This window comes from Micromesistius poutassou (assembly GCF_964030765.1).
Source record: "Micromesistius poutassou genome assembly, chromosome: 8".
NCBI classification, from domain to species: domain Eukaryota; kingdom Metazoa; phylum Chordata; class Actinopteri; order Gadiformes; family Gadidae; genus Micromesistius; species Micromesistius poutassou.
The window spans coordinates 4,856,726-4,883,928 of NC_140278.1; the positions used below are offsets into that span (position 1 = coordinate 4,856,726).

A 27,203-nucleotide genomic window follows, 5' to 3' on the forward strand; every position below is an offset into this window, starting at 1 on the left:
CTGATAAGGGGGAACCCTGACTGCCGTAGCTAGCATCTCGGTGCTAGTGGGAGTATTGGAAACTATACTGCGCCTGAAAAGAAAAGCCATCAGTGACTTATTCTATCCCTAGCTAATCCTCCTGCTAGCCACCGTCGCCTGGCACCCGAGACAACCTGTAATACCCTGTAGTAGCGAGCCGCCCGGGAGTGAGCCAGCAGCGTGCCAGTCAGCGCACGATAACATCATTTGTTGCGTGAGATTTTCGCATTTTCCTTTCCTCTCCAAACGGCTGTTATTTCGTTAGGAGTCGGAGAAGATGAGGCTGCCGACCAGCAGACAGTGTGCCGCGATGGAAGGAGACGGCCAGAAGACGGAACACGCTCCCCCTCTGAGGAACCCTTTCGTGCATCTCCTGAGGTTCACCCCCCTGGAGAAGGCGAAGGTAAAACGCTAACGAATGGACACGATGCGCGCTCCTCCACCCGTCTGGCGGTGCTTGGGGAACCGTGTCGATACGCGGGGGCAGTGTGGGGCAGTGCTTGTCCATCTCCTCGGCTCCCCCCCCCCCAACGTCAAGCGGAGCTAATGTTAGCTCAAAGCTACCTACATACATGTTGCTCTTCTAACGTCCACCTCTCTGTCTCTGCTGTGTGCAGTCCTGGACCCTCCAGGCTGCAACCCAATCCAGTTAGTGTTTATTTCACTAACGCGATGGTGTCTTCTTAACGTTACATGGCAGGATGCTGTGTGAGATAAGGGCTGTGATTTCAGGAGGCTGTTTTTGGGTTTGGATGGGGGGGGGGGGGGGGGGGGAGATAAGACAGCAGCTTGGCAGCATCGGGCCTACCTTCTCTGCTAGTTAGCCAGCAGCAACACATTGACACCATTCAACAGCTTGGCTCTGCGTGGTGCGTCTAGCTTGGTTAACTCCTGTTGTAACGCGGTCTCCACGACAGGTCCCCATCTTGATGTTGTGATCACAGTCGTGTGGGATGCGGCTAACCATCCTACCCCCCCCCCCCCCCCCCCCCCCCCCCCACACACACACACACACACACACACACACACACACACACACACACACACACACACACACACACACACACACACACACACACACACACGCGTGCTAAAGGATACATCAAGGGACCCTTTCATGGTGGTCACTCTGACTCGATCATGGATGATGATGATAATGTTGCCTGAATTTGCATGTACCTATGTCCTGTGTTTTGTTTCCAACCAGACCATGCATTGGTGGTTACAAAGGATGATTTAGGCTGTTTGGATTGAGTTGTTGTTATAATGTCTCATATCAGCCTGCTAGCCTGCCGGTAACCCATGATTTGGGTTTGATTATTTGCTAGTTTCCAGGAAAGGCCTGCCAGGAAGGTGTTGATTAACACATTCAACTACAATATGGAGGGAACCACCTGTTTTTAAGCTTGCACTGTTATTTTTGGAAGTGTTAATATTTTACTTGAGACAGATTCAGTTTCCTCAAACTAGACTGAGATGCAAGGCTAGATTGTACTGTGATTTGTCTACAGGTATATTGTTATTGTCTTTATTTGCATTGAGTTTGACTTGGATTTGTTTTGAGAGTACATTGATTTAGTTCCATCCTTTTTAAACAATGGTGACTTGAGGTCATTAAAATGCTGACTCTGTCGGGTTGATGTGCACCTGCAAAGTCCTTGCTATGGGTCAGAAGATTAAGATATTGAAGGCGATCTAGTGAAAGGTTAAACTATATAGCTCAGTCAAATGTACTACCTGATCATTGAACTGCTAAAATCAATGCGTTGCAGCATTTGTACACAGTCTATACTGTGCTACAGCAGTCTAGTTTGCTTAGCTATTATTGGATTTCAACAAGTGCAAAACGGTGCTCTATGTCAGTGACTGTCCATTTTTATGAATGGCATAACAAGAATCCTGTACTGTTTTCTTACCGGGAATAATGGAGACCTTGGGGGGATTCGAAATCCTTGTTTTGGAAGTCTATTTTTACTCTTTTATTGGGTTAACGTTTATTACTAATTGATGATTGATTTGGTTGTGTATAAATCAATGTGTGCCCCTGTCAAAAGCAGTAGGCTTATAGAATGGTGTTAATCCATGTTAATTATTCTTCAGCCACTGCTATATTGAATCGCTGCATTTTTGGATCTGACAATGATTTAGCTGTAAAACCGAAATCACATGGCTAATGTTGCTCGGTTCTGCACACTTGTTTTTCATGAAGCAAATATTTGATTACCATCTGATTTTTAACAGGGCAAATCCAATAATGGATCCAGTAATCGGTGTTGATCCGGCTGAGGCAAACTAGGAAACAGTGGTGGAATTTACTTTTCAGTGTGCTGAGCTCCATAGTAACACTCGTCCATATAAAACCCTTAAGTGGTTTTTTCATCACTGTAGTTCCTAACATCATCATAATGGTCCCAGTACATCTTTTTAAATAGAGGGTAGAGGAGTATCCTCTTGGCGGGAACCGTCTCTTGAGTGTGTATCGCTGAACGCACTTTGCTCCATCGATGATGACCCGTGGGCCCTGATTAGATGAGAGTACCTTTACCAACGTTTTGAACACATTTTTCCTGTTTGTTTTTACTACCCTCACTATTTAGTTTCTTGGCAATGTTTTCCTTACTATTGCGCAATTTTTTATTTTTTTTATTTGTGCTACATAGCTGACCCTTGCCTTACATTGTTTGGATAATGACTAAATACTTACATTTTGAATAAACACTTGCCACAAAAGTGCCTGTTATAGGCAAGGCTCCAAAGTCTAGAATACAAGTTAAACCAACAAATGCCTATTGGAGAAAGGATACTTGAATGAACTTCATCATAGCTATGTAAAGCAAGCATAATCCTCAGTTTACCGTTTCAAGGCACTACTTTGGCAACATCTTAGATTACCACTGACTTGTGCTTCCTCCAAATCTCAAGTGGTGGATACAGAGATGCCACAGGGTATTGCTAAATGTAGGTAGTCCTGGCTGGCATATAGTGCACTTCCTGATTCTCTGCATACTGAGTCTTCTTGTGCATCTTTTATGCCTTTTACTGTGGCCTTTTTTTCAGTTGTACTGCCTGAATTCTTAATCAGCCAGCCTGGCCTCCATGCTATTGAAACATGGCGCCTTGTTTTAAATTAAGTGACATTCATGCATTATCATGCTTAGGCTTCGGATTAATATTTAATCAAATGCATAATCCAGTAGTTCTCAAACATTTTATTCCAGCCACTTTTCCTCAGGCTTTTTATTCGTGTTTATTTTTCTGTTGCATTTTTGTCATTTTTAAATGATTTACAGACAGTAGTGATGGTTCCATCAAATGTCAAATCTTGGCGTAATATGTTAACTTGTGATTTTACAGTGCTTTGTCGAATGTGACACATCACATTCATATTTTGACCATTAGGCATCTCTCAAATAATGATAGGCCTACTCCCAAAGTGCAACTAATCTACATTCTATACATCCAAACAGGAAAAAGCCAATCACCACCAATCGCCTTTTGTTTGTGCAAACAGCCGCCCCCGCCCACACCGTTGCAATCCTTGGGTTGCAGGCTATTGTCATGTTTAGGATGGAAGACCAGCCACTCCGCAATCAGATAGGCCCTCTGCTTAACATTGGGACCAGAAGTGAAGGAAGGCACACGCTGCCCACTAGTGAGTGGGCAAATATTTAGCCAAGATAAGCACTGATATCTGGGCCTCGTTAAACAGGGCTGTAAAGATAACCGCCCGCCTGTTGGTCCGAGGTAGTCCAGAGCGAGACGCTGTTGTTTCTTTGAACCACTAGACATGGATGTGTTGCAGACTTTGGTTTCGTCCTTTTTAGTTGCTTGTGTACACTCAAGGTTTATTTGGAAAAATGGAGTGAGTGGTAGATGTTTGAAAAAAAATATTTCCTTCAATTTCCTTTTGTTATTAACTCATTCATGCCATATGCGGCCTAAATATACACACTGTTTACCCGTGTGTGTGTGTGTGTGTGTGTGTGTGTGTGTGTGTGTGTGTGTGTGTGTGTGTGTGTGTGTGTGTGTGTGTGTGTGTGTGTGTGTGTGTGTGTGTGTGTGTGTGTGTGTGTGTGTGTGTGTGTGACTCATCACATGTGTGGAACAATATAAATTGCCTTGAATTCCCTTTTAACATTGCTCTATAAAAAAACACTTGCAGATGCGTGAGGGGACTTGTCTCATTCAATCATTTTGTAGTTGATTCCAAATAACGAGGTCACGTTTGTAGGCTAATGGTGTCCTGTGCCTTCTCTTGCAGATAGCATTGATGACGGTGACGATATTCCCCATCCGGCTCATCATCGTGGCGTCCATGATGCTTTTGGCCTGGCCCTTTGCCTTCCTGGCTTCGATGGGACGCTCCGAGACCGTCGTCGAACCCCAGTGCCTATGGCGAAGGTAGAGGCTCTTTAGTGTGTGTGTGTGTGTGTGTGTGTGTGTGTGTGTGTGTGTGTGTGTGTGTGTGTGTGTGTGCGTGTGCGTGTGCGTGCACACGATTGCGTATTTTTGCCCAAATATCTGTTCAAATCTACCCTGGGAGGAAACTGCGTGCTTAGCACTTGGCAAAGTGAAAATATATCCTCCTGCATCAAATTGCCACATCACTGTCAGGGACCGGTGTCTGTTCTCACACTTGGTGCGGGCGTGAAGACTGCTCAAACCGAGAGTGCAAAGCAGCTACGAGTGTCTTCCTCTGCTCAGGGGCTGCACACTGTGGTGACGCCAAAACAAAGTAGAAACGCGGTCACTCAGGGTTGATTAAACATTAGGCCAACGTAGCGGTTGTCTTTTGGTATTGACAGTACACATGATCGCTGTTTTGGTGTGCAGTGCTAACCCTCTCACGCTAATAGGGGTTGGGGTTAACCCTAACCCTGTGAAAAAAATTATAAATATTACCTTAGTAAACATGGACAGCATAACCTTAGTTAACATGAACACCATTAGTGTACATGAATGCCATTAGTCATGAGTAATGACACTGTAGTAACTGTTAATAAACTGATGATTGAATTCCACCTAGCCACACCTCCTTTACATAGTCTTACTACAAACTCAGAATATAACATGTTGGACAGTACACAATGTCCATATCTGCATTGTTATGAATACCAAGAACAAGAATAATTTAGTATCAAATGACAAGCTATGAATCTTTTTTTTTTTTTTTTGCATACTTCAATTTCCATATTATAATATCCTAAAGTCTCCATTCCAACTTAAATCTATCCTGTCCACATTTTCTTAACACATCCATGGTCGGTAACAGTTGATAATGGAGATTGTGCCAGGTTGCTCTTGCTCCATCTGATTGGTAGGTTCATCTTTCACCGGGAACACCCAGAAATCTGTGTCTGATTGGTTCAAGAGTTCACCAAATGGCAAATCCCTTTTCAATTCTCCCAAATTTGACTGTGACTTGTTTTAATGCTAATTTGTTGTATAAACAGCCCTAAAATCCATGCCTGAAAATGGAAACACACATTCGCCATGTCACAGGCTTTAACAAAACATCCACCCATATATAGGGGGCGGCATTAGCTTAGGAGGTAGAGCGGATTGGCTGGTAACCGCAAGGTTGGTGGTTCGATCCCCGGCTCCTCCTAGCTGAGTGTCTTGGTGTCCCTGAGCAAGACGCCTCACCCTAATTGCTCCTGACGAACTGGCTGTCGCCCTGCGTGGTTGACTACGCCATCAGTCTGTGAATGTGTGCATGAATGGGTGAATGTCAGTGAACACTGTAAAGCACTTTGTATAAAAGCGCTATATAAATGAGGACCATTTACCATTTATAATTCTAATACCCTCCCCATCAGTACATTGGCAGTAGATCTGGAAAACCAAACTAGTTGTATTTCTTTGTCTCCTTTTTACTCTTCCCCTGCCTGCTGGTCTATAGACTCTTGACTTCTACAGAGACATTACATCATGAAGCCTATCGAACCGTTATGCTTTCCTTCTTTATTTTATACTTTTCATTCTGACCTGGTGGTACCCAGGCCGTATATTTCTTCCCTGATGCAGGGCAAAAGCAGAACATCACCGACCGCCCCTCTGCCAAGGAAAATGAGTCTGGAGGGAATGAAAGTATGCTTGCTTGAGTGGACAGCCTCCGAGAGGAAAACCTCCTATGAAAGTGCTTGGCAGAATCTGTTCCTTTTCAACTGGACATGAGGTCCTTGTAGATTTTCCATTTCCTTTCCTAGAGCCATTTTGAACTGCACACTGAACACACAACACTTTCTACTCGCCATTTCAGGTTTTGTTTTTGTCTTCTAAGTGTCCACAACCAATACGCCAACATGTTTGGTTTGTTTAGTCGTATATATGCTTGTATATACTGTATATTCTCCCTCCTTCCACACGTCATCCCTGAACTCGCCATTTTTGTCACACCTTTAGTGTTTATATCGTCATTCTTCCTGAACCCTTTATCCCCACGTCTCCCACGGTCGTCTAGCCCTGCACAGCACCCCTCTGACGCCACTCAATTCAATCTTTAGTTCTCCCCTGCCCAGGCTCAAACATCCCATCAATTCACTTTAATCTCTGTACCCTGACGGCAGTATCCTTGACTCAGATGCCCGATCGAGCGGCTGTGAGGTGACGGCCGTCGTTGTCTTTGCCCGTCCTAAAAGCTGTATCGGGTGTGTGGCTACACTTATCGAGCTTGGTTAAGTGCTGTTTCAGTGTCCAATGCTGCAACTCTCCATTGACAGATTACGCAAATTGTGTTGGCGGTCGAACATTTACACACGTAAATGGTAAATTTGTAATCACAACAAACTATTGTGCTAAGTGATTAAAAGCTTAGTGTAGAGCGTAGTGTATGTAGACATAGACCTGCCGTTTTTTGGGATGAGCATGAAGTAGAATTTACGGAGTCCTTGAGACTTTATTGGGACCATATTGGCTCAGGAAATAGTGAACACATGAAATGGTTGAGTTGCCTTTGGCCTTCTGACTAAAATGTCTTGCTCAACTCTTTACTCGTCTGCTCTTCTCATATTCTAATACTATTAGGTCTTTCTTTTATGTGATGCAACATGTAATGTAGTGTTGTGGGCCTCTAAACCTGATGTGTAATTGTGTGCTTTTCGATTTTTGACGAATACCTCGTTTTAAAAACCTAAAATCAGTTTGGCCTAGTAATTATGTATTTTTTGGGAAGGGAGCTAAAAAAAGTAACTGGCAGAGAAGATCCAGCTGAATTCTACAGACTAATTGCCCACCAATATAGCATGTGCTTGACTAGCATATTGGACTGTCCCCTGGCAGCTTGCCTCCTTTTTGATGCAACCACTCTCCTTTCCTTGTGGACTTTGTAAACCGGAGAAAGCACCAAGCTCATTAGCCTCAGTCATCTTACAATTCTGTCTTTGGTTCAGGTCTTGCTTTGACTATTGACGTTGTCATTGACGTCGACATGTCTCCTCTTCATCCTGATTCATACCTGTTTTGAACGAGAATTTATAGAATTAGAATTATAGTTGACATTTACTGACATTTATTTAGGCCATTTAGCGGACGCTTTTATCCAAAGTGACTTACAATAAGTGCATTTGTCACAAGACAGAGAAAGAATATATCGCTGTCGGTACGGTGAGGATGGTCATAGAACCAAGTGCCAAGCACTCACAATTGCTAGGTTAACCCATTCACTAACAATTAGGTAGGTAATTCCCATGCTACACAATGCTAAACACTATTTTTAAGTGTCGGGACATAAAACATACAGTAAGTGCGAAAGAGGAGGGTGGGGAGGGTGGGGGTGGGGGGCTAAGGGGACGGGCTATGCAGAGTCTAGGTGAACTCTGAACAAGCTGTTTTTAAAGTGTATTACTTTAATACAGCTTGGTGTCCCAAAAGTGTTGCTAGTATGTGTGATGTTAACCGGACGCCCTTGTGTTTGTCGCCGCCCTCTCGCAGAGTGGTGGACCTGCTCCTGAAGATCATCATGAGGCTCATGTGGTTCGCCGGGGGCTTCCACTGGGTCAAGGTGAAAGGTCGCAAGGCGCTGCCCACAGAGGCGCCCATCCTGACCCTGGCGCCCCACTCGTCCTACTTTGACGCCATCCCCGTCACCATGACGATGGCCTCGATTGTCATGAAGGCGGAGAGCAAGGACATACCGCTATGGGGCAGTAAGTACGACGTGTGTGTGTGTGTGTGTGTGTGTGTGTGTGTGTGTGTGTGTGTGTGTGTGTGTGTGTGTGTGTGTGTGTGTGTGTGTGTGTGTGTGTGTGTGTGTGTGTGTGTGTGTGTGTGTGTGTGAGATGCTGGGACAACACCAACTGTCTCTGGTCACCTGGGGCTACCTGTCATCTTCATTCCTGGCACTAGGAACAGTTGGGCATGGCTATTTTTTTAACGTGTGAATGTCAATTCTGTTTAACTTGCACAAGCCAAGACTATCGTCAGCAAGATGAATGCAAATGGCTGTATAACGATGAGGTAACGCATTGCCCATGGGGCCAAATTTCCCCCAAAATGTCAAAGAATCGGTGGCAGCAGACTTGTAAAGCCTGCTTTGAGTACTGTTTAGGGTAAAATAACAGCCGTAATACAATGGTATTAGGAGATGCAAGGATGTTGTGTTATGTGGCAGCAAAGAGGCATCTTTCAATGCCTTTTGTTTTCTCTGAAGCACTCATCAGTGTTTAAGCAGTTGTGTTATGTTCAGATCAATGCATCACCAACAAAGGATTTCCATTATCTCCTTGGGCTCCATCTCATTACGTGCACACCTTACTGGTTCTGCTGTCTTCTCCTGTCTACTTTTTCACACTTGATTTCACTACAGCACACCTTCATGTCAGGAATAGGTTGCACGCGGGCTCTGTCCTGTTTGATACCGCCCATCGCTCTCCTCTGACAGGCTCTCACACATTGAGGCACGGCCCAAAAGTACCACTTGCCACCAGTCAATGGCAGATGGATTTGACCATTTGGCAGGTGAAGGAAATTAGTGTTGCATAAGGCAAAATAAAATTGCTTGGTTGGTAGATTTTTCCACCCTGACTGGTGAAAAAGACACAAATCCAAAATAAAATGTCGGACTCTGCCTCCAGGCCCTCTATATACGTGGCTGTCCGTCTTTTAAAGACTGAAGCATGCAGCACAACAGGGCTATGGACATGCAGATGTGTTTCCTCCCTCCATGAACCACTTGCTTTTCAGGTTCTCATTTAAAAGCTCATACCAACGCATAATGCTGGTAGCATGCACCTGCACAGTCTCGTTATTTTGTTAAAATGAGGAATCATGAGTATTGAAAAGAGAACTACAATTCACACACAGTTAGCGTGTGTACTATTCTGTTTCACACGGAATAGTATCTACTGTGGTGAATTTAAGCACCTGACTTGAAGTGCTACTATGCCGCAACGACCGCATGACTGAATCTGCCCATCGAATAGCAATATGGTGTGAATGTAGACCGTGTTGGCAATTGTGAAAATAGCAGCCATAGAGCAGCAGTTATCCCATGCTCAATTTCATAATAGAAACTAAGGAAAACTTTTTAATTGGGGACTGTTTGTATTTGTTCCCGCAATGAAAGCCAAATACTCAGAGATGAGTTTCCAGGTTGTGGTCAGGGCCTGATAGTGTAACTGCAGATAAAGGGCTAGCATAATGAATCCACCATCTTGCCACATCCCTGTCGTCATGTTGCATGCTGTCCCTGACTGCTGCTCTTCCCCGTCCCCACTCGCCTATTACCGGGAGGCAAATCTCTTGTTGAGTGACTTCATTGTTTTTCTTAGTTTTTTCCATCTTGGTTTTCTGCATCAATATTGTCACAGACTGTGCTGTTGAGCCTTGGCAGACATTACTCTAATGCATCTCATGGTATTTCAGTTGCTGCGTTGTAGTTTTGGAAATAAGGGTTAGTGCCTTTTGGTGGTGTTGCCCAGCCAAACATGGAAAGATAAAGTTAGCCTTCACTCTCCTTAGTGACCACTAAGCATCCATGAAAAAATGTCTACCAAACTGAGAACTCTTTATTTATTAATAAATGTATTTATTTGTATTATGTACTTTTACTTTTGCCCCATAATTGACAGTAAAGCAGCCCTTGTGTGGTACTTGATTCATCCACTCTCTCTCTCATGCCTCTGTGTCTCCCCTCCCATCATCCCCAGCCCTGATCAAGTTCATCAGGCCGGTGTTTGTGTCGCGGTCAGACCCGGACTCACGGAGGAAGACGGTGGAGGAGATCAAACGCAGAGCCTGTTCCGGAGGGGAGTGGCCCCAGGTACAGAGAGATGATGATGATGATGCAGAGGACTACTTTGTGAGATGGGCACACGCGGCTCAACGGCCCTGCCCATCCTCTGAGGCGTGCCCTTGGCTTACGATCCCAGAAGGACTTGTATTGAGCGTGACACAGAGGCGGCCACTCCGACATATTGTTTTGATTGTGTGCACATGAATGGCTTAAGTGGGTCACGAAAGGGTTTGGGCAGATTTAGCCGATAGGATTGGAGATTGGTTTCCGTGAAGCAGCATGCATTCATGATTACTGAAGAAGGCATATTAGGAATCGCATGCCTTTTCTGGAATCACATGTGCCATATGAGCCAAAAGTTAATTTCATTCACTTTTAAGGCACGTTATCTTATTTTCTTGCCTAAAATGGTACAATAGTCACCGTTGATTGTACTGTTTCATTGGTTTTCATTGTTTCGGTATTATTATTATCATTTCAGATAATGATCTTTCCAGAGGGAACTTGTACCAATAGATCCTGCCTCATCACATTCAAACCAGGTAGGAATTATCTCTCTCAGTCTGTCTTTCTGTTTCTTTCTGATTTGATGGCACAGAGATGAGCTGTCCCCTTTTCTTGTATTTGATGCAAATCCTATTACAAAGCCTCAATGAGTCATTTCATTTGACTCAGACTTGACCATGAAGTACTTCATTTGTATCCAAGTTCTGTCTCTTGTTGTTCTCCAAACTATTGACTGGGAAGCCTCTGGATCTTTCCTGTATCAGCGTCAACAGTAAAAAGTATATTATGTGTTTTTTAAACGTCCTCATGTTGTTCTGTGTGGTTAGCCCTGCTTGAACAAACCAAGTGACAATCAGAGCTCGTAGCATACTGGTTCTTGTTTGTCCCCAGGAGCGTTCATCCCAGCGGTTCCTGTGCAGCCTGTTGTGATTCGCTACCCCAACAGAATGGTAAGATCCAGTTCATGTTATCATACCCAGACTTGGCAAACTTGTTTTGTTTTTCTACTGCCGACACGCAATCAGAGGCACCAGGGTCATGGTAGTACAATTTAGACACAAAGTCTTGATGGAAATCTCAAACATATTGACTAGATTTGTACTCGGATGTATGAAAGTGTTGCATAAAAAAGGGTTAGTTTCTTGGGGATTGTGTCAAAACATTGATTAATCATGGCCCTGAACGTGCACTGCATAATGTGTATTTCTGTGTGTTAATCTAGAATGGACTCCCCATGAGTTGGCTAAAAAGACCAATAATCCACAGATGGTCTAATAAAATGGGATTTTAATGATCTTCGGAAACTAGTCAATCTTTCCGGTTTGTGGGGAATTGGTTTTATGTTTAGATTATGTTTCGAGCTAATGACCAACTTAAGCTCTCAACCTGCTGTTTCCCATTGTGTTCTCTGTAGTTATTAGACAACTGATCAACAAGAAGGCGTGTGTGTGTGTGTGTGTGTGTGTGTGTGTGTGTGTGTGTGTGTGTGTGTGTGTGTGTGTGTGTGTGTGTGTGTGTGTGTGTGTGTGTGTGTGTGTGTGTGTGTGTGTGTGTGTGTGTGTGTGTGTGTGCTGCGAATAAACTATGTTGGGTTAATTGCTAATTCAGGCTGTACCAAGCATGGTATTTTATCAGCTCTGGGTGTGGAAATGATGCCCAACTGGGCAGATAACTATAGCCCTTTAAGCTTGTCCCTAATACGCAAGACTGAAGTGGTATAGAGCCGCTGGCATTGAACTGAGGAGCCACACAGTCAAATCAATAAACAAAATAAAATATGGGTACCACTGAGGGGCAATTCCTGGAAGCAGGGATGGTTAAAAAGACACACAAACCGGATATAGTAGACACTACATGATAGACAAACGGTGGCAACGGGACGGCCCGGTGCACAGCAGTGCCCGGCGATGTCCAGCTGTAATAATAAACGTGAATGATAATATTATTATAATGTCCTAAGTGCGACAGAGCGGTTCGGTTTTAGTGTCAAGTACATGATGTTCTCGCGCACGTCATCAGGAGAGCAAGATGTGTTGAATTGACTCCACGGCCCTCCCCCCTCTCTCTCTCTCTCTGTTTACAGGACACCATCACATGGACGTGGCAGGGGCCAGGAGCGTGAGTAAAAACTCATTTAACCTTCTGTTCTCTGTCCCTGCCTCGCATGCCTGGACAAGTACAGTTATACATATGGGACAACGCTGTCCTAATCGGCGTGGTGTATTTAAAAAAGGTCTGTGAACCTAAAGCGTGTGTGGAATTGAGGGGCATCAAGCAGAACAGACTTGGCAGAAATTAAATATAATATTCAGAATTGGGTTTTTAAATAGTTGTGTTTTGGAATCGTTGTGTTTTTGTTACATTCGAAAGAGCCCTTTTAGATCTACATAGGGAGCCTTTTCCTCGGAGCCACCATGTATCAGCGCCATGTTCCTACGGTGGCCCATAATGGACAATGGGCTTTAGACGGGACACGTTTTCAAGTCGCAATCCTAAATGCTAATTTACTTTTGTATTTGGTTGCAGTTTGTCGCAATCTGCAACCTCACTGCTAGTGGCCACTTAATCCTACACACTACCCCTTTTAAGTTGGTTTTCCTTAATCACAACAAAGTGGTTTCATAAGGTTCAGATGGAACCTTTTTTAATTGGGTATACGAATAGGTACTCGGTTGATTTGATTTGGTTTATGGTTCAAGCTTTTATTAGGGAGAAGATGTGCTGTGCTTTGTGTTGTAAAAAACTTTCCCACAGCTAAAGACTACACCGATTTTCAATTGGCCGACATGCGATACACCAAACACATCCAAGCAGATGTAACTACAGGCACATCGGAGGCCGTGGCAGTTTTATTACTCCGAGCCTGGTATGGTAACACGATTGAAGCAAGACCTGTTCGATGCTTCCTTCCTGTGTTCACCATTGTTTTTATATGATGTGTTCACACACTTCTCATCCAATCCAGTACCAGAGCACTATAAAAAAAAATCATGTGGCGTAAACTGAAACCTGCACAGAGAGGGAGGGAGTAGCAAAATGCAAACAGATTAATCACTGCTAGTGGGGGAATAAAGTTTTCCCCCCACCTGTTTGTTTATTTGTTTACCTCGGCCCTCCCTCGTGCGGTCTATTGCTGAGGGCCTGTTCGTCCACCAACCTTTTTATTTTATAGTTTAGTGCTTGGCTGGCTTCCCTGCCGAGCGAAGCAGAACAATAACACGGTGCCCATGTGCATAGAATGGAAAACGCAACACTAGCCCTCGTAGTGTTTACCCTCCCCATAGGATGTGCATCCTGCTTCAACACATTAAAACTTGTGTAGGTGTAGGGGGTGGGGAACGTAGGAATTCACTTGGAGAAGGATTCACATCCCTAATGTACACATGGTCAGGCATTCCAGGCCGCTGGATAGAACTGCGTACCACAAAAGGCCTTCTGGGATCCTGTGCTGTGATGCTTGCTGTTACACGTAGAAAATGTGTTCAATTCAAAGAGAATAATTGTCATGCACACTATAAAATGTCTGGCACATATAAAGAAAAAGCATCAAATTATATAGGTCTAAATTCATAGTATGTGTTTGTTGACTTCAGTCCTACTCGACGCTAATGTGTGACAAACAATGCAACATGGGTTGATTTTACTTCATTCCTGACCAAGTCTGCGTTACATGACTCTTAAATGCCGCGCTGGGCCGTTTCCCATCCTGTCACATCCTGTCGAGTGTGGGACAGCGCTGTCTGCTGTGCTGCGGCTGCTGTCGTTGTTGTTGTTGTTGAGTGTGTATTAGTAGTCGCCGTGGCAGCACTCGTGCTCTCACTAACCACTTTACAACGAGCACCATCTCCCTTCCTCCTGCAGGTTTGAAATCTTGTGGCTGACTCTGTGCCAGCTCCACAATGAGTTTGAAATTGAGGTGAGTGGCATACTGGGGGAATCCACAATTCTGCTTTTTGTTAAAGAAAACTTTTATGCCAACTATTTTATTGGATAAAAGGTATCAAGTGACCTCTTCAGCAGGTCTTCAGGTGACACTATTCTGGCACCCGAGTGTGTAACAGAATGGTTGCATGGAACATTACAGACACCTTTTTTAGTGCTTTAGCAAATTAAAGCAAACATCTCATCCAAGTCCACTGTGTGGGAATCTTTACTTTAATAATGCAAAGCTCTTTCTTGCTAACTGGCTGCTCCTGAAATGAAGTATCTAGTCCATACAACCGCACTACAAAATAACAAAACTTCTAAAGCTACACTACTTTGATCAAATGAGGTTCACTCACGGGAAAAATAAAGTTATTTTTGTATTGTTGTATCAAACGTCCATATGCGACCACAAAGGATCATGTAAATAAGAAAAACGACTGAAAACTGAAAAACGACTTGCGGTCTTTCGGGTTAAATGAGACGTGCACTTCATCTTACAACTAACCTCCCCCTCCCTTTGACCAGTACCTTCCGATCTACACCCCCTCAGAGGAGGAGAAGAGCAACCCAGCTCTGTTTGCCAACAATGTCCGTCGCATCATGGCCAAGTAAGCTGGTGTTTCGCATGCACACGCACGCACGCATGCACGGACGCACGCACGCACGCAAACGTTTGCATCTGCTGTTGTGTTTTAACAACTCACCGATTGCACTCTGAGCAAAATGCCTCGTTGAAAATGGATTGCATACCAAATCGTATTTCTGGTGCGAAGATTACACACAATTTATAGTCTATGCTAGAGTCACAGTCGTAAAAGGAACGATTGCAGACGCAGATTTTCTGCAAGTGAGCAGCTCAAATGTTGTTCCGATAAGGGGATGTGTTTACACTCTTTGGATTTGGCTCAGTTATTGACCTTACTACACGGGTCTCTCATCAATTTCCGTTGGAATTTAAAAAATGTGTGTGTGGTTTTCCCAAATCATCTCACTTATGGGCAGTATATTCGGCTCCCAGATTTACATAAAGGGCGATCAAGGAAATGTTTCATCTTTTCTTCCCCGTTTTTTTTTTTTAACTTTTATACTTTTATTTTTGCTATGGAGTGAATCCCATTCAGACGGCCTCTGTACACCAGTGCCCTCGGCAGACAGGCCGGGGTTGCGGTTTAATCCCAGGCGACGTGCCTTGCCCAACCGTTCAATGCTCAAAGTTGATTATGTCCCGTGAGCTACGGGCAGCGGTGGCTCAATTGAATGTGTGACGGCGAGGCTCGCTGGCTGTGTCCGGGGCTGATGTGGTGGCATTGTGTCCTGTGTTCCAGGGCCCTGCGAGTGCCCACCACAGACTATTCATTTGATGATTGCCAGCTGGCCATGGCCGAGGGCCAGCTCCGACTGCCAGTAGACACCTGCCTGCTGGAGTTTGCCAAGCTCGTCCGCCGACTGGGGTACGTCCATCGCACCACGCGCACTCGTGCAACACACACACACACCAACACGCGCACACACAGACAGACAGACACGCATACAACCTGAGTAACACAACCCTACCTTTTTATTATTGTCTGCAGCAGGTCTATAAAATGGATCCCAAGATGGTCTAATAAAATTAAACTGAATCACTTGAGCTGGCTCTCGATGCCTGGATGACGTCAAACTTCTACGTCATGTGATAAATCCGCACAGCGTGTTTTCATATGGGGACCCGTTTGAAAAAGAAAAAAGCAAATTTCTTGGGTACGGAAACTGCAGGCTTGAACTGGAGGTGGAAATGCTGGGGCGGGGGGGAACGTATCAGGTGTGGACTAGGTACTATATAGCATTGTGTCTACACACAGGCCTACTAGAGTTGTGCGCTCCTCTTAATGAGTTTGTTGCTTTTGTTAGACCTGTTGGGCTTATCGTTTGGGTCTGTTATTCGAAGGCCGTTTTCTTCAAGGGCGCTACGATAACCTTTTCGATTCTGGCAAGTGTTCCTCGTTTAGGCGCTTTTCTTGGAGTGTCGTCCTAGAGCTATCCAGCCAGTATTGCCAAGTATTAGCTTTTTGGGCTGACTATGTGCTTAAAAAGTAAAAGTCATTCATGGCCTTTATTTGAAGTGTCTCTACCTGCACTTCGCAGTTTATGGTGACCGCTGTATGACAAAATAAATGTTTTAAACGCCTTGAAGGGCCTTTTGATTCAAAGCAAACAACTTGTTAATTTTTCCGTATTCCTGGACCCAACAACACGCAGGGAGGAGCGCGGGGGGGGGGGGGGGGGCTGAAACTCTGTGTCGCATTAGCACAATATGGATCCTATATATAACCCATCCTCTCCCGCCCACTCGCTCGGTGGCACCCGTCTGGATTAGTTTTTTTTTTTTTCCTCCTCTCTTTTCCTCGTCTTCATTGGTCCGTGTGTCTGATCCGCGTCCCGTCTCCCTCTGCGTACGCCAGGCTGAAGACCAAGAGCACGGAGCAGGTGCTGCAGGACTACGGCCGCCGGGCCCGCAAGCTGGAGGGGCAGAAGCTCAGCCTGGACGACTTCGCCCTCTACCTGGACATGCCCGTCTCTGACATGCTGCGGGAGACGTTTGCCCTGTTCAGCGAGGTGTGTGTGTGTGTGTGTGTGGGGGGGTGTGTGGGTGTGTGGGTGGGTGGGTGTGTCACATTTTAACCCCCTCCCCCCATAATCAACCTGTTATAAACGTAGTATAAATAAATGCTTAAAAAGTTGCGTGGCCTCATGGTATTGGATATGGATTGGAGGAAAAAAAATGGCTGAATTTTTTTTATCGACGAAAGGTTTGAAGTTCCCTTGAAATTTGCGTGTGCTTTTTTTGTTGTTTTATTACTTCTCCCGTTCTTGGCTTAAGGTTAGACTGCTGTTGCTGTTTGGGTATCAGATACCCTGTTATGATGGGCACACACAACCACGGGGTCTGTTTAATGATGTTGTGCTTTCTTTGTTGATCACAGCATGAAGACAACACCATGGATATCAGAGAATATGTGATTGCGTTATCAGTTGCATGCAGACCAGCCAAAACTCTGGAAACGATGAAATTGGCCTTTAAGGTATGTCCACGCACGCACGCACACACACACACTCTAGTCTAGCATAAAAATGTCATTCAGACAGGCAAGGTCAGTCTACATCTCCCTGCCGTGTCTTCATATACGCACTAGCCTCCCTATCATCTTTTATAGTGGTAAACTCTCAATGTCATCATGATATACTGAAAGCTAATTTCTGCTCAAGTTCATTTTCAGGGAACCCGCTGGTTGATTCGTTGGTAGTTTGTGTAGTTGCCGTTGTAGCTTTGTGAGACCATCCTGACATCACGTTTCAAAGAGGCAGTTAAGTTTTGAGCGATCAAAACTGCTTTATCCGAAATTGACTCAATAGTAACTGTCTGTAGCAAGGCTTTTCTCAGAGGAGAATGTGTTCCTGTACATCCAGCTGCATTCAGGAACGGCAAAGACCAGCCAGAGTGTCGCACAGTTATTTAATCTAAGCGTTTCTTTGAACAACGTAACACCCATATTTGGAAAATGCCAAACGCTCCATCGTCCAGATGTTTGAGGCGGAGCAGGACGGCGCCATCACGGAGGCGGAGCTTGCGGTCATCCTGAAGACTGCTCTGGGCGTGGCCGACCTCAGCGTGTCCCGCCTCTTCGCAGCCCTGGACCCGGCGGACACGGGCAAGATCACGTTCGGTAATGGCGAGCATCTCCCGCAAACGTCCCGCAGGGCTCATGTTTTAAAGGTGACACGTTACACCACCGGGTGGTTAGCCACTACAAGCCGTTTTGAGAATCTGCCTCTTCTGACATCACAAGTGGGCGTGTCCACCTAGATGTGTGGCGGATAGATGAGCAGCGCTTGCTACAGTCCACTGGGTAGGCCGGTAGACTGATCTATCCGGCGCACGTCTAGGTGCACTTGTGATGTCAGAAGAGGCAGATTTTCAAAACGGCTTGTAACGGCTAATCACACTCTCACCTGGTGGTATGTGTCACCTTTTTAAAGAATTTGTAGAAAAAAAAAAACATCTTCAAGTCACTTATAGTCCCTAAGTATCATGACTTATAGCAGTGACCAATGGAAACGCAACGTTGAATGCCTCTCCCCCTTCCCTCTTTGGTTTGTAACGTTTGTTCATCTTGTCTCTGGCGCCCCCCTGTGGCCACCTCTCCCCCCCCCCCCCCCCCCCACACAGACACATTCCGGCGCTTCATGGACCAGCACCCGGACTTTGCGGAGGACTACCTCTATGGGGACAACGAGGTCCTCCACAGCTGCCCCCACTACAGCCACCACCTGGCGGGCAAGGCCAGCCTCTTCTCCACGGCCAGCCGCCTGGCCACCGCCCCCCTCAAGATGGCCAACGGTATCTGCCCCAAGTTCAGCCCCAAAGACCCCAGCAGCAGCTCCACAGGTGGACTCCTCAAGAAACACAATTAGGTTTTTTTCTATATATATATATACATATATATATATATATATATTGGAGAGCTTTGTTTTTTTTTTTGTCTTTTTTATGTTTTATTTTTATAAATGTGTAAAGGGAAAGCAGTAAGCCTCTCCTGGAGAGAGCAGGATGAATGTTTGTGGTTTGGTGTGAGAGGCTACTTTGGTTAGGTAGTCAAAATCTATATTTGAATAGTCAGCCAGAACTCCAAAAGCAAATAGTTTACCCGATGTTATTGTTCGAAACGTGGCCATAACTCCTTTATGGACAAAGGTCACAGGTGTCAAGAGTTTATTTTAAATCTTTGGCTTGTGTTTTTTTTGGTTCTTGGAGAAGGAACGGTGAGACGGCAAACGATTGGCGGTCGGGGACGCGCTTGTGTGAATACTTGAAGGGCGAGAGCTGTAACATCTCAAAGGGTGAGCCTGTGTCTGTCCACATGGTACTAGACCGCGCATGTCATTTGTGAAGAGGGAAGCTAAAAGTAGTGGAAAATAACACAAAAACTTCAAAGAAACAAGCCCTAGTTTGTAAAGTGTCTTTAGTGAAATCAGTGTTCTCCAGTGTTATTTGTTTTCTTTTTAAGTTTTGTTTTTTAAGAGGGCGACGGTGTTAACTGAACTGCATGGTCTCAGGTGACTCTGAGCGGCGCCTGACTGCTGGAAACGCATTTTTGATTTGATTTTTTTTTAATATATGTATTGTTTTCGGGGGTGGGGCACCAGTGACAAACGTTCGGCGTGGCCAATCAGCTTCTCCCGGCCAAACTTGAGGTGCCAAAGCATAAAGTAGATGGTTCAGGACCGACCTGTAATATTCAATGTTTTTTTTTTAGCTCAGGGTCCAGTGATGAAAAGCAAATCCTTGCTCGAATGATGTCATCATTGCCGGACATTCACTTCTTCTCATTTGCATGCCCCCACTGCCTCTGCAACCCGGTCATTAGCGGTTGTCTTTTTCTAATTGTTTCAGAATAAGGACCAAAAAGTGGATTATTATGCATCAAATTAATACTGCCCTAAATTATTCCCACCTTGCTCTTTTATTGGTGCGTCGTCAGGGCTTTGTCGTTTACTTGTTTCGCATTATGCTAACTTTTGCATGCCCTGCTCATAATATTCAGCCATTCATTTTTCCACTGCTGTCAACTGCAATTTCTCCAAACATATTTGAATGTCTTTACAGCCAAAACGGTTATCAGCAGGTCTTTTAAATGTTTTGCCTTGGAAAATTCTTTGCTCTTATATTCGTGGCTACAAAAGTATTTACGTAGAACCAGGGGCATCTTAACCAATAGGCTATTCATTTCCGCTGATATCAAAGATTAGCATGTCCTAATTGAAATGATTCAAAACATCTCTCCCTCAATATGTGAATTAACTTTGTTCTGCTTTTACATATGCTGATTTGCAGCATATGACGTCATTGAAAATGTTATTTTGAGCCGTAAACCTTTTCTTGTTTCCAAACTTGACCATTGTATTTTATATCCAATATGTCTGAAGCCACTCAGACTAATATCATTCTATTTGTACCGGTAATCTGATTCATCATCTGAATTACCATAAACCTGATTTGCATTTTTTGTTTGGAAAATTACATAATGACATCAGCATCCCAAAACCATACAATGTGACATTTCTGTTTTATTGATTTGAATGTTTGATATTCATCAAAGCCAGTGCAGTTCCAATACTGTCTTTTTACGAGACCAACGTGCATGTTGCAATCATATGCTGACAATGAAAGTCAATTTTATTCCTGTTTTTTTTAATTGTATATTCCCTAGAGTTACAAACCAAAAAAAAAAAAGTCTAAAAACACTTGAAAATGCACAGTGGGTGACATCGCAGAGCTACAGTAAAGGGAAGTGGGCGCCATTCCATGTGATTAAACCCCCATCTACACTAGATTAAGATGACACTCATACTATTCCATAGAGATCTATGCATTCATTGCTTGATTCACTCGTCTATGAATGCCTTCCCGGACATGCGATGGTTACGCTCGTGGCATTTTTTTTTAGCGGGCGACGTTGCGTTGAACCATCCATACACTCCAACATGACTTTCAGCCAGGCAATATCTTTTCATCTCTTTAAGCCTTTTTCAGGGTGTGTTGTTAGTATTTCTGTTCACTGTTGCAATACGTATTTTGACTATTCCGAATGCAGGGCATTTTGTGAATCATGATGTACGTACCTGAAGTACTTTTTTTATTTTATTTTTATTTCTCAGAAAAAATAATCTATGATCTCCTTTTGCAGAGTGGATCAACTTTCTTCAGTTGTTCCTTGTATGATGCTATTGTTTCTGTGATGTACTCCCCTTGACATAGTGTGGGGGACGTATTCTACTTCTATTACTACCGCTGAGTCGACTGCTATAGAGATGTATGAAAATGCAGATTTCCTACAGAAACAAATAGCCTTGGATCTATGTACAACAACTTTGTTTTTGGTTTTTAGTTTTTCCACTTTTTAAACGAGTGACGCGAATGTATAGACAATCTTGTCACACTCAGATGCTGCTCGAAGAAAAGCACTGACGTACAGTAGAGTATTTTCTCCTTTTGGAAATCGACACTTTGAAGAGTGAATTATAGAAATCTATTTTCAACTGTTGGAAACCCCCACAGACGCCCACCCTCCTACTCACCTGTTTGAAGGGTGCAGATTGTAAACGTGTGGTCGGTGGTGTGTGTGTGTGTGTGTCTATGTGTGTGTGTGTGCCAGACCTTGAGGTGGTGGTTATGTTTTGGTTGAGTCCTTCCACCACATATGACAGATCTGAGAAACATGTTTACACACCCACTCAAACACACCACACTTCACAACGGTAGAAAACATGTGAATGCAGTGCCGACACATTTATTCACGTTTGCAATTATGATTGCCTCAATTGCGTCACGTTTTTTTTTTTTTTGTTGTTTTTATTGCTCAAATTATGCACATTTGAGCGGGCACTTTAGAATTGTATATTCGGTTTCACTTTTTCTTTCTTTCTTTCTTCTCGATTTCAAATCAAGGGAGACCAGGCTGGATGCGAGGTGACCTCCTTATTTCACCATGTACCGATTGGTACTGGTATTCTCACTTTTAGTATTTATTCCATTCATTGGATCACAGAAGTCATTAGAGACCACACAGCCTCTCCGGTCCCTTTAATCAATCGGCCCCTGTTTTTAAGTCTGCTAGTGTATTCTATATTCACGTGAATCCACATTGATGTTCTCTTTGAATCGAACGGGGGTTGTCTCAGGAATGCAGAGCTCACGCCGTCTGGGATCGTCTGTAGAGTAGAGGGACATGACCGGAGGCCACGGTGAGCAGCTCTGAGAGACTCAATGGCGGATCGCACCATAGAATGCTGGTGCAACATGTACCCGCATGGAATGGTTGTACAAAAAGATAAATAACTCAAAAGACATGCACATTATACTGGATATATACGGGACTTTCGAGGCCAGCCACATTACTCTTTAATAGCTTGTGTGTGTTCTATATGAATGGACTGTCCAAGCCGACATATTATGAGGTTTATTGTACAAGTTTACTATTCGTGCGTGCGTGAGTGTGTGTGTGTGTGTGTGTGTATGTGTGTGCGTTTTTCACAGTAGCTTGTACATTTCCTGCTAATGTGCGACCCTATTCCCGTTTCACATGTCCGCCGTCGTTCTGTGGATGTCTGTGAACTCGAAAGTGGACGGAATGGGCAGAGATGGTTTTTATTTTATTTTTTTGGGAGGTGAATTCTGGTCCAAACTGAAGGATTTTGATAGATTCCAATCCAAAATTGTTGACGTATGACCGATATGAGTCATATTTATGGTGTTGTTTTTTTTTGTTTTCAGGATTGAGCTTTTGATTTTAAACATGAGCTGAAACATTGCCTTTGCATACTTACTGGTCTGGTCTTGTAAATTATACAACAAAATTCCAAACAGGGTTCATGGGGAAGAGTCCCTTCTCCCCTATTTTCCCACTCACATTCCGACTTTATTTTCTACGGTATCTCGCAAAACAAGACAAAAAAAAAAAAATTGTTGTTTTTTTTAAAGTGCTAAGATTGAACCCGCAAGTGCTATCTAACTTGAAGCTTCCAGCTGACGACAGTGAGTCCGGCAATGAGCCTAAGACGAAGGCCACGGCGTCTCTGTAGCCAGAGCAACGTTCAAGGCCTTCTGATGGCTCTGTGTACATCCTGTGTTTCGCTAATCTTCTTCCCTCTCTCCTGTCTTTTTATAGAGGCCACTCTTCTCTCCCTTGAGGATTATCTTTTATTTATTTTTGATTTCATTAGTTTTTGAGTCATTACTGCAAGCTACTTTGAATTTGTCTGTACAGGACTGCTATGATATAACTTGTTTATGTGACTCTTGGATTAAAAAAACTGAAATAATTGTGTGGTGTTCTCTTGTATCAGAAAGTATTGACTCTTACTTGATATTGCAGATGGAGAAATATCACCTATTTTCTTGAGATGGCAGTTATGGTAAAGGCAAAAATGTGTCTTTAATTGGCTGTATAATTTGGATGTTCGATAACCTCATGTCTCCAAAGCTAATATCAGCAAAAATGTTTACCTTACCTCACCACAGCTTCCCCCACCAATTGCAACAATAAAGTACACACTACCTTATCTAGGTATTTTTTTCTTGAATATGTTGAAGAACAGCACCATCACCCATTGGTGATTGTTTTGTTTTCGATGTCTCCCTCTATAGGTCAAACATGCTATAGCATACACAGCCTCTAATTGGCTGATCTGGTTAACCGGTCACCTGCTGGGGTTGCGTTCATTAGGAGACAGCCGCCATCTGCTTATTAAAGCTGAAATGAGGGGTTGCTCACAGGGGGCCGGAATAATGGGTCAGGGCGTTTGGTTCTACTTAAAGTTGTTGTTAGATTAGTTAGCTAAACTCATAACTGCAGCTTCATCGAACTCAAGCTTGTCATTGTTCTTTCAGTCTAACGTGTTATTTAGGACAATTCTCAGCCCCTGTCACTTGCTATATCCCTGCCATGCGATTGCACGTTCTTTCCTTTTAAATGATTAATGATTTAGCCAATTTTGTGGCAAATGCCCTCTAGTGGATATATTTATAATTACAGCCATATACACATTTCTATCTAAATGCACATGTTTTTTTTTTAAAAAACATGACATTTCAATCAATGAATGAAGTAATTTTCTCTTCAGATCTGACTATCTTTTAAGTAATAGTGTGAGATATAATAGATTGGTTGTCTTTTTAAAGTCTGAGTAAATGCTCTCCATAACTAAATGTAATACACCCACTCAACCTGTTCACTATCTACTGATATGTTTGCTTGACAATGACAGAAACTTCAAAGCAAACTTTTTTTATACTACTTTTTTATACTTACAGGACTGTTGAATTTACCATAATACAATAAGATGGAAAATCTGTCTCTTCCTGAACGACCACAAGGTGGGGTCAGAATGATTTATTTTTACGTCCGATTTCAAAGATGCTAGTGGTAACGTCTTATAATAATAATAATAATTATTATATATATGTGTGTGTATATATATATATATATATATATATTTATATATATGAAGAACAATGTAAGAAGAACAATGTAAGATTTTCCAGAGGACTGGATGCCATGGATTTGAGACTTTGTTCTATACAATGAATAAGTTTGTCATACTTAGTCTAATCATCCAAACTGAGCAAGTCAAACATTATAGAAAGTATGGAATCATACCTGTGAAGAAGAGATTCTGGTCCCCCCCCGACCTGGTCACAGCTGTTGCATTTATGAAAACAAGACACTTCATTACAGCGCCGTCAAAACTGTCTATCGCTGCAACGATTTCTGATACATCACCTTCAAAATGCCCTATGTGTGTGTGCACATTTGTGTGTGTGTGTGTGTGTGTGTGCATGTCTGTGTCCATGTATTTGTGTTTGTTTGTGCATGTGCATGTGTGTGTGACTCTGTGTCACACACACGTGTGTCTCTGTGTTTTGCATGCATGCACGCACCTGCGCGTGTCTGCGTGTGCATGTGTAGGTGTCTGTGTTTGCATGCATGCACACCCCTGTGTGTGTGTGTGTGTGTGTGTGTGTAATGAGTAATGAGGGGACGAGGAGATGATGGCCTGATTGATCATTATGATTGGTTTGTTAACCATGCGCGGGTGGCTGCGGCCATGTCTGTCCGTTATAAATCCCCTCCGTGGCAGGAGGGCTGATTGTGTTATTTGAGGCCCCAGTGTCAATTTGTTTTGGTCAGGTGTCACACCGCAGAGGGCCCCCGAGTTACCAATGATTCCATAAAGGCCTGTTGGAAAATGAGAGGTAATGTGCTTTTTTGATGGGAGGGACGTGGACAAGAGGGAGTGTGTGTGTGTGTGTGTGCGTGCTTGTGCGTGTGAATGTATGTGTGTGTGTGTGTGCGTGCATGAGTGGGTGTGTTTGTGCAGGATTGGTTTTATTGTTTGTAGGCAACTGTAGGCTGGACACTCTCAACACTAGCTGGGGATAATGTACGGTACAGGCTGTTGCTTGGGCCCCCATCTATCGTATTTCTAACTTTGTTGCAGTGAAGCTCAGTGTGTTTCTTGATTATAGAAGAAAAGCACTGTAAACTTGTGGCAGTGTTAACGGTGTTAACAGAGGCCCAGTGGGCAGAACTGTTCACTGTTAACCTGGAAATGACCTATAATGTAATTTTACTAATACCCCTGTGTGTGTGTGTGTGTGTGTGTGTGTGTGTGTGTGTGTGTGTGTGTGTGTGTGTGTGTGTGTGTGTGTGTGTGTGTGTGTGTGTGTGTGTGTGTGTGCGCGCGCTATTCTGCTTGGATAGGTGACATAATTTTAAATACGAATAAGAGAATGTCACTGAGTAAGAGCTAGAGAGAGATGTAGAGAAAAATATTGCAGTTGTGTGTGTGTGTGTGTGTGTGTGTGTGTGTGTGTGTGTGTGTGTGTGTGTGTGTGTGTGTGTGTGTGTGTGTGTGTGTGTGTGTGTGTGTGGACGAGTAACTGATTGACTGTGCATACATGTGTGGGAGCTTTACTGTGTGTGTGTGTGTGTGCTTGCGTGCGGATGGGTGGAGGTAACACAGTGTGAGTGTGTGTCATATTTTAAGGGTGGTCCCACAGACGGGCAGATCTCTAGAGTGGGACCACCACACAAGGTGGTCTGCTGAGCTCTCACTCTCCTCTCTATCTATCTGTCTGTCTGTCTCTCTGTCTGTCTGTCTGTCTATCTAATGTTTTAATCTATCTATCTTTCTATCGTCATATATTATATCTCTTTCCCCATTTTTATCTAAATCACTGTCCATCTACACATCTCTCTCTCTCTCTCTCTCTCTCTCTCTCTCTCTCTCTCTCTCTCCCCTATACGCTCTCTCTCTCTCTCTCTCTCTCTCTCTCTCTCTCTCTCTCTCTCCCCTACACGCTATCTCTCTCTCTCTCTCTCTCTCTGTCTCTCTCTCTCTCTCTCTCTCTCCCCTACACGCTATCTCTCTCTCTCTCTCTCTCTCTCTCTCTCTCTCTCTCTCCCCTACACGCTATCTCTCTCTCTCTCTCTCTCTCTCTCTCTCTCTCTCTCTCTCTCTCTCTCCCCTACACGCTATCTCTCTCTCTCTATCTCTCTCTCTCTCTCTCTCTCTCTCTCTGTCTCTGTCTCTCTCTCTCTCTCTCTCTCTCTCTCTCTCTCTCTCTGTCTGTCTCTCCCATTTGCTTCACTGTGGATTCGACCAGGCGAGGGTCTCCAGATATGGTCAACGTCACTTCACAACGCATGGAGGAGCTTCACCACAACTGGAATTAAAGTGTCACTGTCGGTCGCAGGAAAAAAGATAATAACCATTGACTTTGCTTTTATTTATTATTCTTTCATCGAAAAGGTGAGTTTATCTTCCACACTATTGTTTTCTGAAGTATATATATTATAATTTTGATATTTATGATTTTTTTAACCGTGGCTAATTCTGGTGTTAAATAGTGGTAGATGAAGTCAATGCAAAATAAAAAGAGGGATTTAAACTGTTTCGCCATTGCTGTGGGGCCCAGTTTGTGCCTGTTTTTATTTGTTAGAATTAGTTTGATGATTTAAAATCAGTTGCTGACGGATAATGGTGTCCCGACGCCATTGACCTGACACTGTTCACTTCAGTTGAATGGTCCAAACATCTTGGAACACAATGTCCAGAACACACAGGCTGTTGTGTAGAGGGCATGTTGATATTTCAATACCTTCAAAATGTATTTCATGTAAAAGATGGCAAAATCAAAAGTATTCCAGTGGAAACGACAAGCAGACAGCAATCAAAATGGCGATCAACAAGTGCGTTTTGAGCTTGATACGCCATCCCTGTTTTGGTTTTGTCCTGATGCCCCAATTATCTCTTTGTCTCTCTGTCTCTCTTTTCTTTATATTTATTATTCTTCTTTCTTTCACTCTACCTTTCCATTATTTTTTTTTCTGCCTCTCTCCTATCTCTGTAATATCCCCATCTTTGTCCCTGTTTCAACCCCCCCCCCTCTCTCTCTCTCTCTCTCTCTCTCTCT

General features: G+C 43.7%; 1 protein-coding gene across 1 annotated transcript; it reads left to right on the plus strand.

Annotated features, from left to right (window-relative positions):
- Positions 1 to 298: 298 nt before the first annotated feature.
- On the plus strand, positions 299 to 18,640 carry LOC311352122 (lysophosphatidylcholine acyltransferase 1; the record flags this gene model as incomplete). The annotated part of the gene is made up of 14 exons (XM_084472331.1): positions 299 to 424; positions 4,283 to 4,422; positions 7,954 to 8,168; positions 10,170 to 10,282; positions 10,737 to 10,797; positions 11,153 to 11,211; positions 12,345 to 12,379; positions 14,123 to 14,177; positions 14,714 to 14,796; positions 15,514 to 15,639; positions 16,630 to 16,783; positions 17,152 to 17,250; positions 17,751 to 17,892; positions 18,396 to 18,640. 14 exons carry the CDS (start codon positions 299 to 301, stop codon positions 18,638 to 18,640), a joined length of 1,653 nt encoding a protein of 550 aa, XP_084328457.1.
- Positions 18,641 to 27,203: the final 8,563 nt, after the last annotated feature.